This window comes from Ipomoea triloba, chromosome 14 (genome assembly GCF_003576645.1).
Source record: "Ipomoea triloba cultivar NCNSP0323 chromosome 14, ASM357664v1".
Taxonomy (NCBI): domain Eukaryota; kingdom Viridiplantae; phylum Streptophyta; class Magnoliopsida; order Solanales; family Convolvulaceae; genus Ipomoea; species Ipomoea triloba.
The window spans coordinates 21645712-21659633 of record NC_044929.1 but is presented as its reverse complement, the minus strand read 5'-3'; the positions used below and the strand labels follow the sequence as shown (position 1 = coordinate 21659633).

Below are 13922 nucleotides of genomic sequence, written 5' to 3'. Positions count from 1 at the left end.
ATCTTCTCCAATTAGTAAATTTATGATCTTCTTTATAATAATCATGTTTCACCTATTCCATCGCTACTTTAGCAAACTATTATATTTACTTTGATTTAACCCACTTTCATGAGTGAATTGAAGCAAATGGGATTATTAATTATTACAAAATATTTTAGGAGTAAGCTAGTTTTAACTTCATATTGTTGGGAGTTTGTCTATATATGTATGTATTGATGTCCACTTGGAAGCTTCCAATTGGCTACCTAAATCACGTTGCTTCACACATACCCCCATGCAACTACCCACACATAATCCAAAACATCACTCCTCCATTTCCCCTATAAAATCAAACCTCCACGCCAACAACTCCACCATCATATTGTCTACACCGCCACCTACACGGCCCGTTTTCAGCCACCTGGCATTATTCGGCACAGCCACTTACACGGCCGTTCTCAGCCGCCCGCCACGGCCCACGGGTAGCGAAATTAAAAAAATGTCATATTTCTCTCTCCTCCTCCTCGTCCTAGGAGCGTTGCTAATGTCGCCGGCGGCGGCGCTACAGTGCACGTCGCAGACGTTTTCGACGAAGGCTCACTACGACACCTGCTCCGATCTCCCGACGCTCAAAGCGTTTCTCCACTGGACATATAACGAGACGAAATCCACGCTCTCCGTCGCCTTCGTGGCGGCGCCGGCCGCCGCCGACGGGTGGATCGCCTGGGGGATTAACCCCACCGGCGCCGGCATGATCGGCACGCAGGCCTTCATCGCCTTCAAGGACGCACAGGGGAAAGTCGCCGTGAAAACGTACAATCTCACCTCCTACGGCGCCATAACTCCGCAGAAGCTCTCTCTGACGGTGCTGGACTCCCGCGCGGAGGCGGCGGCGGACGGGAAAATGAGAATTTTCGCCACCGTGGAGCTGCCGGAAAAAATGGCGACGGTGAACCATGTTTGGCAGGTCGGCGCGTCCGTCAAGGACGGAATCCCGCAGAAGCATCAAATGCTTCAGGAAAATCTCGACGCTAAAGCCTCATTGCAGCTCACGGCCGGAAACACCATCTCCGACGCTCCTTCTCCGACCGCCGCCGCCGCCCCCGGCGGCGGTGACGGCAAAAACACGGCGATCTCCCCTGCATCCGGGCAGACCGCCGGAAAAGACGCTGGCGGCGCTTCCAGAAACTGGAAAAGTAACACGAATCTACCCGCAATATTCTTTACAGTTGTTGGAATTCTTGGATTAGTGCTTTGATTTAGACGCTAATTCTGCCGTGTTATTATAATAAATTTTCAAGATCAAAACTTTTTTATTTTTTAGATAAAGAAAATTTTAGAACATTCACGGTGCTGTGATCGGAATCTTGTAATGGAGTTGAGGTTCTAACTTGTTGTACGTGTATACAAGATTTGTCAGCCATGTCTAGTATACTAATTAAATTCAAATAATACTTCATTCGCCTCATTTTACATCTTCATTCTTCCATCAACATCATTTTAATTATATCACGAAAATGATATGATCCTATTCAAGTTTCGGTCTTAATCTAACTTGTTTTTCTTTGCTTTAGTCTTCGACTTCAAAATTGGACCTGATTTTTGAAAACTTGTCTTTTTTTTTTTAGTCCTAGTGGGGTACCAAGTTTGGTGCTAAATTTAGCTTTTAGGGACTAAAACATCCTATTTATTTTTGTATATATGCGCACATAGTGTATTGATATTCGCATTTTGGTGAAACTGATCTAATCGAATCAAGTTTCAACTAATCCTCAAGGGGCCAATTCCTTTAAATAACCAAAATCGTACTTAATTAAATCAACGCCTTTTGATAAAGTTAAGTATCAAATATATTGAATCTTAAAATTGAATAATTAACTCGATTCTATTTAGGTTTGTACACGAGTTGAGCCATTCATCAGTTAAAAAAAATTTGACTCATAACTCATCGAAATGCCCATTAACCACGCACATTGGATGCACCCATATATATAGTTACTATTTGTACTTAGCTTGAACGCAATTAAAACTAACCAAACCGAGTTTGCGTTGTATAAAATTATTAAATTAAATTTGAGTCTAAATTTTTAAAAATTATTAAATTAAATTTGAGTCTAAATTTTTAAACTCGATCGATCAAGCTTTAACCAAGAATACTGCAAGTCAAGAAAATAATTAATGTAGTGATATATTATAAAATGGTGGTAAATCTCGTTCAAACATATAAGGAGCAGTTGGGAATCAATAAATTTTTGTGCAAGCTGGAGAGCAGTGTGGTCAAGAAAACTAGACCAGCAGATATAAGTGCACTATGGTACTGCGACAATATAATGTATTAACAAAAAAGGTGGTACGTAAAATTAATGTATACACGGCTGGATTTGAATTTTGAACCCCACATATATGATCTATCATCTATCATCATATTTATTTCACAAGCTAAGTTTGGGATAATTTAGTGAGTTGGTGAACACCGGCAAAAAGATATAATATTGCTCCGAAAGGGATGACTGAGCGGGTGTAACATAATTCCCCTATTAAAAGGTTATAAATTTGATTTTTGTAATTTTGTCAACATCTTTTCAGTCGAGCTTTGGATCTTTATAGTATAGTTTTAAGGCTATTACGCAAGAACGGAGTTCCAGTTCACACCCTCAAGTATTAGCTGCAAGTTTCCCTTGTCATCCAATGCCCCACCGAGGTAGTTCAAGTGATCGTCTAATCAATATTTAGTCTTGTTTTCACCGACCGGGTGAGATTCAAATACTACTAGAAATATGAGGAAGCATTAGGCCTCCTCAGTAGTGAAGATTTCGGTGTGGTTTTTTGAGGAGTTTTTGTAGATGTGATTAGGAAAGAGAAAATATGGGTGAGAAAAAAAAAAGGAAAAAATAAAACAAAATATAAAACTGAAAAAAAAAACATATTTACACGCTAGCCTAGGCTTGTGAGGCGTAGTTCTCTTCTCACAGTGGGCTCCACCCTTACCTGTCAAAATCCCAAAATTTACTGGAGGAAAGAACCAAAAAAAGAAAAAAAAAAAAAAGAAAGAAAAAAAAAAACTCTTCACATTTGTTAAAAAATCTACTCATCATATTTTACTATTCTAAAAACTCAACAAAAATGACTGTTTGAGATAGCCTTAAAGAGATCAATAAATAGTGATAAAGTTCTTTTGTGCGCATAAATGTACATTAGCAACAACGGGTGAAAGAAAAGGTCTAATATTTTAGGCAAAATAAATAAATGAAGTGGTCCACAAAAGATGGAAAATTGGAAATGCATAGAAACCAACTGGGAGGGGAGTGATTGCTGTAATGAGCTAACAAACCCAAAAGGCAAAAGTTTGAAAAAAAAAAAAAAAAAAGGTACCCCATTAAAGGTCCCCATAATGTGTTTGATCATCCTAGCATCATTATGACATCTATCAAGTGCAAATAGTAAATGGGAAATTTTTTATAACGTTGTGGATTATAATATATTAGGATTTATATAAAGTTGTATTTTACATTTTTCTCGGTGAATCTTACTTCGCCGCCTATGCGTGTCGTACCTAGTCAGGCACCACAATCAGACTGCCTACATCAGGCGGACCGATGAAATATCGGACCTGGTCCATCTACTAGTAAAGGCGGTCGATTGTGGGCTCCTGGTACTAGAACTCTCTAAACTATGTACCCTACTCGGAGGTAGTTACTATAATTACCTTTTTCTTTATTAAATTATAAGAAAATAGTAATTTTTTTTTTAATACTACTAAATTTTTGTCCCTCAATTATTTGTGAAGTAGTTTCTTTTATCATTGAGTTCTATTAGAGTAGGGTTAAAAATTATTTCATGAACAATTAAAAGACGATAAAAGTCACTTTGTGAACACCTGAAGGATGAAAAGTGATAACGATATAATTAAGTGACAAAAATAGAATTTTTTTTATAGTATATTATATTATTGTCACGGTTTAAATGAAGTAAGATAAATTTTTTTACATATAAAATATATAATTTCAATATTATAAATAAGCAACGAGTTGCAAAGAGTTTATATCTCATATAGGGTTTGGTAGTCGGTCTATTTTAAGTCAACTAAACCTAATCACAAGGTATTGAGTTTCTAGGAAAAAAAATTATAGGGGTAATTCTTGTTTTAATCTCTCAACTATTACTCTCTATCTCTCTCTCCTATTTTAGAGTTGAAAAACGATCAAATTTGATCTCTGGCTATTGAAAACGTGCTACCCAATAACTAAAATGATATATTTTCAATAGTTAACCATCAAATGCAATTTGATTGATTTTGAACTCAAATACTAAAATTTTAAAACGACGATAGTTTAAAAAAAACGTACGACTATAATTAGCTTAACTTTATATATAAAAAAATTAATAGATGTTATGAAATTTCTCTCATACAAATAGTTGTGTGTAGTATTGTATCTCTAATACTATTATATTAGTTCGAATTTGGTTCAAGTTACGTACGCAAAATTAAATTAAAATACAAGGTATTCTTACTAATACCCTCTCGATTAAGTCATCGTGCTTATGATCTTCTTTTTTTTTTTTTTGAGAACAACGCTTATGATCTTCTTAATGTGGTTTATATCTTTTTTGAGGGTTACGTACAATTGCATAGGTAGAGCAAAATTTATCAAGTGCACACTCTCATGTAGTAGTTGCACGTTTTTCCGTCACTAAAAGAGGAACATAAAAGGTATTGAGAATTTGTTGTTGGATCCCAGCTCCACTATACTTACTTTCTACTTCTTAGTGTGTCACCGGGATCTTTGGTTATCTGGTTGTCATATCCTACTTAAAACTAATTGGTGATAAGTATGTGGACATTAAACATTTAACTACATTTCTCCACGGTAAGCCGCAGCATCACGTCTCAAATCGAGCAGGTTGAATTCGACCAACTCTATCGACGCCAGACACTTATAACCAAAATTTAAAAAATAAAAAAAAAAAAGACCCATTTGATACGTAACAATGACTCTATTATGACTTGTGATAATTATTCAACTCCTGAATTAGAATATAGAATACAATAATGCATTAAGAATTTTTAGTGGATTATTTGGAAAAGAAATATACAGAAAAAGAGGCGGTTGACGCGGAGCTTACTTTTAGCCTAACCCGTCATCTAAGGGGACTAAGGGGGACTGTATTTGCAAGTTTCACTCCCATTAAGACGGCAGGTATTGTGGCCCTACCCAATTTAATTAAGAGAACTACTTCAAGCTTAATTGTTCTTCCTTTGACTTATGCACCTTTGCTTTCTCCATCTCTTTCATTCCACATGTATGTTCAATGTTCAAACCATATTTATATCATTATTATTAAATATGAATATACTTTGATGTTGTTGAAAGCGTGACAAGAGATACGATGTTACAAAATGGGTGAACATATACGATGTATTATATTTTTTTTAAGTGTGTGATCGAGATGTTCTAAAGATGGCGTCTGTTAAAATCTAGCCTTATGAGATGAAACTAACACCTAGTGATTATGCCAGGACAATTCAACACACAACATCTCAAGTAATAGAAGTTTGTTAGCTCTACAATGGCTTGTTTAGGAAAATAATGAAATAAGAACAATTAGAATTATGACGTGAGATTAAAAAAAATTATACTGCTTTCACTAAATCTTACTCTTTCAATTAAAAGTTTTGAAATTGAAGAAGTGAATCACTCCAATTACTTCATGTCCAATTTATTTAAATGATCCTAATGGTGAATTGCTTCAATTACTCTGATTGTTCTCCCAATTCTCAAATACACCGGAAGTATGAAACGATTATAAAACCTCATTATATCATTGTTTTTAGTTATATTTGAATTCACAACTAAAAGTTTTGACTTGATGGGAGATGCCCATTTCAAAAGCATGAGATAACCATTGAAAAAAGCTAGGGAATAAAATTTTTGAGATACCCATCCAATTTCAAAAAGCATTATATTGGGAATAAAATTTGTAGATGAGATCATCAATAGATCTTTACCATTGGATCATGTGATGGTGTGATGCTAGTGTTCTATTTGAACACTCAACTCCTATTCATGGGTGTTGGTTTTCTATATGCATCACCAAAAGAAGAAAAAGTAAATTAGAAATGACACAATTTTGGGTTGAGAAGACTGCCTAACAACCAGCCAGGGAAAAGGGAAGCATGCTCATAGTGTAATGAGGAAAAACAATCATTCAATCAAACCATAAAGGAATCCCCATCAACAATGGCATAAGTATTATAGGAATAAAAACAACAAAGGTAGGCTGTGATGAAAGTGAAAGAGCAAAGAGAAACAAAAGCAACAATGGTATGGACCACCCCCTCCCCATGCCTAATTGGACAACTCTCTAAATCATAGTTGAACTCAAAAGCTTGAGGCACTTGGTAAGCGCACTGCTAAATTACTAATGCAACTGTGAGGTTGAAAGATTGAGTATTGTAAGAGTGCGTTATGTTATAAAACTCTTGGTCGAATATTCTTTCGAGTAAGATTCAAATTTTGAACTCAACAGTTTAGGGCACTTGATAAGTGTACTCCTGAATTGCTAATGCAAGTGTAAGGCTGAAAACTGTGGGTCAAGTCTTGTCTTCCCTCAAGTAAGAGTACTTAATTGCTAATGCAATTGTAAGGCTGAACGGTTGACTCTTGTAATAAGGTTGCGGCTTTGCGCTATGTTATAAAACTGTGGGTCAAGTCTTCCCTCAAGTAAGAGTCAAATTATGTTGGCTAAACTCGAACCAAATTTAAATTGGTTTTACAGTCGTAGAGATATCATATGATATATATATGCAAAAAAATCATGGTAATTCACTTTTGCATGAAACATATGTCCTATAAACATGCATATAGTAAGGAAAAAAAGGAGCAAAAGCAAAGCATTATTATGTCTTCCTTAAATGTTGGGGAAATGGAATGATGACACTTGATTATATTCTTGATTAAATGCTTTTGGCCATCACCAAATCAATGCCCAAAGCTGGCAGCCAGTTTGATACACAAAGGAGTGGACATGAAAAACTATCAAAATACATGAATATTATACACTATAAACTACTTTAACTTACTAAAGGATGAATTCCTGCAAAATGAGGTTTACAAAGATACAAGTAGAGACTAGGGCAAGCCCTAAATGGCACAATCAATCACTGTCCTCATTGATTTACCTACGAGAATTTCATCGTCATGGCGCTTGCCTGGCCTCGCCATTGTCATACCCGTCGTATGGTTTGGTGGACTTGTTAGATTTTCGTCGTAGCACGACTATCCAGGTTATCGCTTCGAGCAGCAGAGCAATCCCTCCCATCACTACAAGCACAACAATGTAAGCAGACTTCCATTTCTTTGCAGGGTCCAGTATGTGAAGCCCTTTGAACACATTGATGATGCCAAGAACAAGAACTGAGTAGCCAATCCCATAGTGGTAGATGTTCCAGTAAAACCTGTACTTGTGATCCTTCTTTGGCCTCAACAGCAAGGAAAACATCTATCCCCAGAGCCAAAAACACAGCACAATATGCATCAGAACTAGTCCAAAACACAGCATAGTTAATATGCATCAGAAGTGCACATTTTCGGGAGGCAAGGTGTGGACTTGACCCTTCGGGCCTCTGCCCAACAATTCCCCTCTCAGTACCTGTTAGCCTTAACTGCATAGTTTGACTCGAACCCGTGATCTGGCTTTGATACCAAGTATTAGGATCAAACGCTTACCATAACGCCTAAAACTATAGCTCGTATCGAAGGTGTAATTTTATTTTCCTATATACTGCCACATTCTCGAGAGACAGAGTGCTAGACTTGGCCCTTTCAGGCCTCTATCCAACAAAAGTAGTTCAAGAATGTAATGTTCATAAGGTTGTTCAATTCATATCAGAATTGAAGCAAGTAAAATGAGGCATTTGATGAGTAGAAATCGAAGCAAAGTTACCTGAAGTGTTGCAAGACAGAAGAGAGAAATCCCGAGATTGCGATGATCAGTGTACTGAACACCCTTGGACTGGCTTCCTAGCTTCAGACCAGTTGCCCAGCCAGCAACTCCAATGGCATAAGCACAAATCTGGCAAGCAACATGAAGATAAAACCATGCTGGATCTGCAGACTGGAATGTTCTTAAGTACCTTGCAATTATGATCCCAACTGGGAACAGAATCCCCCAGCTAACAGCATTCAGTATCCCATGAATCTGTCACACAAGTTGCAGTGTTATTATTATATTGTTGTTTCAAGGTTAATTTCTGCCTGGCTTAGTTGTTCAGATGCCCATATTTCTGTCATGTTCTTAACTTTGTATTCATCTATAATTCTTGAGCAGGAGAATCAAAACAAATTACTATAGAAAACAAACAAGAAACAGTATTACATCCCATCCCTTCATTTCATTTTAGATAACTTTCCAAAATGTGACACTCTTACATCCATTCCCCACCACACAAAATTTTAAAGATCATGGTGTTTGAAGATGATGCTGATCGAGCAACACGCCACTTCTACTGGGAGTCGAACTTGTAATTAACCTTGTGGTTATCAAGTCAACAGACTAACTTGACTGAGATTGCTCCTTAATTTATCAAATCTTAATTTTATTGCTTAGGAGAAGTGTAACTTACCATCAAGTTTAAACCCCAAACCCATGTTTGTGAATTGTTAAGGACCAAAAATGTCACCTTTTTGGCTTTCTTCTTAATTATCTCCCAAAGATTTGATTTTTGAACTCATAATGTACTTATAAGACAAAGGGAAATCTAATAGGGAAAGCTTAAACACAATTTTTAACTCCGTAACTTAAAGTTCAACTCCAAGCGAGCAACTTATTAGCCTTTTTGGTCTGACCACGAGGTTTTAAGTTCAACTTCTAACACGAGCGGTCTATTAGCTTTCCTGATTGGAAGAGGTAAATTAGGCTGGTTTACCTCCGCAAGATCGAATTTACCTAGTACTCAACCTAGGAAAAAAAAAAAAAAACAAAAACAAAAACCAAAAACTCACATTCCTTTTCTTGATCCTAGAATCGCCGGAGGTGTCGGCGTTGCTCTCTCCTTTCAACAAATCGATGCTTCCTTTGGAGTTCAAATTCGCCGGCTTAAACTCGTGCTTGTCGGGCACGCCGCCGGTGACGGAGGACCCAACCTGCCAAACATGGTTAAACGTGGTCTTCCCCTTCTCCGGCAGCACCACGGTGGCGAACAGCCGCATCGCGCCGCCGGAGGACTCCGCGGTCGCCTCTTTCACTCGGAACCACACCTCGGACTCCACGATAGCGTACGAGGTTATGTTGTACGTCTTCACCGCCATTCCTCCCTTGGAATCCCGGAACGCGATGAGCGACTGGGCCCCAATCATCCCGGAGCCCGTGGGGTTGAGCGCCCACGAGATCCAGCCCTCGGGCTTCGCCGGCGCGGCGACGAACGCCACGGAGAGAGTGGATTCCGGCGGGTTGTAGGTCCAGTGGAGGTAGGCGCCGAGGGTAGGGAGGTCGTTGCAGTGAGCGTAGAGCTTGTTGTTGGCGAAGGTCTGAGACGAACAGGTCTGCGACGCCGCCGGCGAGATTAGAGAAGCGATGAGCGAGAGTAAAAGCGTTAGGGAAACGACGGAGGGTGTCGCCGGAGCCATTGCCGATGAAGCTCCGGGAATGGAAGAAAGAAGATTGGAGGATTTTGCTTTGATAAAGAACTTAACTTTAATATTACTTTTTAAATTCTTTCAGCGCCCAAACCACTAATATAATTACTTTTTAGTTCAAAACACTTCAAAGTTCATTACTTTTTTTTTATTATTGATTACTTTGTAATTTAAAAAAAAAATTAATAGGTTATAACTTATAAGGCAACTAATTGTTTCAATAATCTAAACAAGGGAACCAATCAAGCTAAGAGATTAGCACTATGAGGTATCAAATCGACTTGGATTGGTCGATGGATTCACTGATCTGTTTAAGTTAACCTATGTCTACCGCATTGTTGAATTAGGCTTCTGTAGCCATCTAATAGCATTGATGTACCACCTGACCAAATGACCGCGTCCACCAACCAGAGTTTACTTAGTTAGCTCAATTTGTGACTTGTCATCGTGAAATTGATCGTTGAAGTTACTATAAATAACCTACGGTCATGCTCATTTAAACGTTTCCTTCTTATTCTAAGTCTCGTCATTACATTATCTAATAGTTTTAGAACTAGTCAAATCTATTCAATTCCTTTTGATCAATTACTCGATCTGCTTTGTTATATATTACCGAGTATCTCGAACTAACAATAGTAAAGATCTAGACTTACTCCTAGTATGATTTTCACCATCAATAACATAACACTATTTGATTGATATATATTAACATGTGCATCATTAAGATTGGCTAATGAAAAATTAAGAAGGCGAATGGTAAGCAAGGATTGTGCGGGGAATAGTAAAGGGGCATGAGGATATTGGGATTGACTAAAAGAGATCACGGATATAACATGATTTAGGAGTGGAAGATGACATGTAGGTTTCATGTCTTCTTATGATTATTTTACTTTTTTTAGGATGAAATTTGAATCAACTCATGTTTGTCTAAGTCTTGTAAGCTTGTCTTTGGTCTTATGTATTTCCTTGATCAAGTGCTAGATAGGTGTTTAGTATTTGTAAGTTTGTTTTGAAAGGTTATATAAGATCTTAAAAAATACCGTCAATCAATATCTATAGATCTTTTAGTAGGCATTATTCATATTTTTAATGGCATTTGTAACTGGTTTTAGAACATATTTCACTTACGTCTCGTAATGTTTTTTTTTTTTAAAAGTCAATAGACTGACCCTAATAAAAGGTTTATATTAACAAAACCAATAGATATGTTATAGATGGCAAATTATTCTGTTGGGTCCACCTTGTAAGGTAGACCTAGGTTCAAAATACACAATTTACATACTGAAATTGAAAATTGTGAAATTGTGAACCTTTAGTATGTAAATAAACACATGTCCGCCTTACAAAATGAATCCGAGCCAATGGTATAACTATTGGTTATAGACTCGCAGAGTCAATTCGAAAGAGACGATAAATCTATGAGTTGACACGTTTGACACTTCCTAACAAGACCAGGCCGAGTTAGAGCGGACAATATCACCAAGAAATTCACATATACCAACTCCAAATAAACAAGAATACTGCAGAGTGCATGTTAACTTGTTCTGCTGCATCTTTAAAACTTCACTGGCCTGACCAAGAAACATACATAAATATGCCATTCCATAAGGCAAACCTCAGAGGCCCTCATTGCCCTAATTCATCAAAGAATAAACATGGGGACCCAAATGTCTAACTGCTAAAACAACGTGGGAGAACAAAACAAAAATTACGAGGACGAGGAGCAGCACGCGTAGCTGCTCCTGTTTTGCTTCGACATGTCAGCTCCATTCGCGAGGCTAACCCGGTTGACGGACAGCTCGGCCTTGTAGGAGTCGGAGTTGAGCAGCTTCCGGCTAACGTTCTTGTAGATCTCACGAATGACAATCTCGAAGGCGGTGTTGACGTTGGTGGAGTCGAGGGCGGACGTCTCTATGAAGAACAATCCTTCCTCTTCCGCAAGGAGCTTGCCCTCTTCCACGCTCACGTCTCGAATGCTCTCCAAATCGCACTTGTTTCCAACCAGCATCCTTGCCACCGTAGTATCACAATGAGCTGCACCATCATTCTGCCAATTGTTAATAAACTCCCTAAGGTCATACAAGAACACACAAACACGCACAAGGAAAGGTTGAAACTTTAGACTGCACAAAGACAGAATAACAAACACCCGAAGCTATTTTGAACCGTTAAAAGGTAATAAACCGAGGGCAACGTCTATTAAGAACTGAAACAAAATAGAAATCAAAGTCTTCCTCATTTTTCAGACAGCTTATTGGTCACAAAAAGGCATCAACTACCCTGTTTAGCACTACCAACAAAAAAGCTGTGCAGAGAGAGATGAAAATGCTCTATAATGCAACTAATTAGCTACTATAGATGCTGAGATGAACGAGAACAAAAACCGAAAACAATGATAGAAAGTAAAAGAAAATTTATGTAGTTCAGCAATGTGCCTCCGTTCAACACTATCATATGAGACATACAAAACAATAGAATTGAGATAGAGCTGGCAAAATCTTTCACAAATATGGCTACCATCCACAACTGCCATGTTTGAGAATCAAAACTAGAAGCTGTAGAATCCAGAAACAGGTATAATCATCAGTGAATTATGGATTCTAACTCCAACACATCCACAGCTGCCATGTTTTCAGATCAATATACAAAATCCCCTCAACTCAACTGCCAATTTCTCACTCACAAAATTAAAAAAAAAATAAAATAAAATCATGTTCTTGTTCTGAATTCAACCATACCTGAACAGCTAATCAGACAATTACACATCTAAGAATTTCTCAACCAAGACAAGATGAGTTATTAAATCTATAATGGTAAATAACAGAGAACCAAATAAAGACTAGCTGAAGAATTGTTTATATATACTCAGGTTAATGAAATGCAGCCCAATTTAGGTCAATTAGGAAAGAAGAATTCAAGATCAAGTAAAGCTAGCAGCTTTAAGTATTCCCAAACTACCCAGATCCAAAATTAAAGCACAGAGAAACAAATTCAAAGCAGAAAGACAGAAACGAGGGATTTGGATGGGCATACTGTTGAGCTCTTCGAGCCAGCGTTTGATGTTCTCAAAAGTTATCCTCCGTGTGATGTCATAGACAATGAGGGCCCCGACGGCGCCCCTGTAGTACGCCGACGTGACGGCGCGGAACCGTTCTTGGCCAGCGGTGTCCCACACCTGCGCTTTCACCTCTTTCCCGTCGACTTCCACTACCTGCGTCTGGAACTCCACTCCAATGGTGGCTTTGGAGTTGTGGTCGAATTCGTCCCTCGCGAATCGCGATAGCAAGTTGGATTTGCCCACCGCTGAGTCGCCGATTACTACGATCTTGAAAAGGTACTCTTCCCCTTCTTCCTCCTCCATTTCCCCTCTCTCTCTCTCTCTCTTTTGGCTCTGAAGTTTTGGGTTGCAGAGAGAGTAAATGCAGTAGCTAGGAATCTTTATCTGTAAGGAAAGGAATCAACGATTGACGAAAAAAGGGGTTTCTAAATTCGCTTTAATCTTTAATTAGCTCGTTTTCTATATAGATTACAGAAGAGTGAATTTAGCTGATTCCTCTCCGCGATTACCGCATTCATTCGCGTCTTTTCCTGCGCCGGATTACCATTTGCAATGTCTGAATATTTAGTTAGTTTAATTACACCCAATTGTTTTTATTTAAACCTTTTCTTTCCCATAATTATTGTCTCGTTAGTGGAATTAAAACACTAGGTCTTGGGTTTGAATTTTAAACAATTTATAGTCAAACAAAAAAAATCAATCATTATTGATTTTGTGTGCTTCAGTAGGTTGAGAAAGTAGATATGAATAAATACTGCATTGTAACAAAGTCAATAGTGCTCAAACGATTTAGTATTCGATCGGACTCGGTTCCAGTGGACAGCCTAAGTCCAATATAATTTGAAATTTGAGGGACACGTTATGTCAGTCCAAATTCAGTATAGTTTGAAACTTGAGTGACACATTATTATCTCATTTATGAGAAGTATATATAAAAGATTTTTGAGTTAGTTTTAAGATATCGTTTTCCTTATTGTTTTGGATATTACTTTCTTTATGTTTTAGAAACTTAACTTGTAATTAGAATACATAAAGAAACTTAACTTGTAATTAGAATCTTTGATTTGGGGTAATCTACTTCTCATATTCAGTTTGAGCCCATAATTGATACTTTAAGCTATATATATATACTTTGAAAAATGGTATGTAAATGAGATATTCATCTTTATTTGAAAGGCAATAAAATAGCTCTTGGTTTGTCAAGTACTTTTAAATAAATTTCATTTTATTCTTTAATTATTTGTGTTGGC

General features: G+C 37.6%; 3 protein-coding genes across 3 annotated transcripts; 1 reads left to right on the top strand and 2 right to left on the bottom strand.

The window, feature by feature from the left end:
* Positions 1 to 345: 345 nt before the first annotated feature.
* LOC116003841 (auxin-induced in root cultures protein 12) lies at positions 346 to 1454 on the top strand. Its single transcript, XM_031243780.1, has one exon. It carries the CDS (start codon positions 479 to 481, stop codon positions 1235 to 1237), a length of 759 nt encoding a protein of 252 aa, XP_031099640.1. The 5' UTR covers positions 346 to 478; the 3' UTR covers positions 1238 to 1454.
* A 5439-nt stretch (positions 1455 to 6893) lies between these two features.
* On the bottom strand, positions 6894 to 9691 carry LOC116005105 (cytochrome b561 and DOMON domain-containing protein At3g25290-like). Its single transcript, XM_031245348.1, has 3 exons — positions 8982 to 9691; positions 7924 to 8178; positions 6894 to 7479 (listed from the first exon to the last, which is right to left on the bottom strand). Exons 1-3 carry the CDS (start codon positions 9603 to 9605, stop codon positions 7177 to 7179), a joined length of 1182 nt encoding a protein of 393 aa, XP_031101208.1. The 5' UTR covers positions 9606 to 9691; the 3' UTR covers positions 6894 to 7176.
* Positions 9692 to 10908: 1217 nt separating this feature from the next.
* Positions 10909 to 13161, bottom strand: LOC116005308 (ras-related protein RABA5b-like). Its single transcript, XM_031245578.1, has 2 exons — positions 12648 to 13161; positions 10909 to 11648 (listed from the first exon to the last, which is right to left on the bottom strand). The coding sequence occupies exons 1-2, from the start codon at positions 12973 to 12975 to the stop codon at positions 11323 to 11325; spliced, it is 654 nt and encodes a 217-aa protein (XP_031101438.1). The 5' UTR covers positions 12976 to 13161; the 3' UTR covers positions 10909 to 11322.
* Between the last annotated feature and the right edge of the window lie 761 nt (positions 13162 to 13922).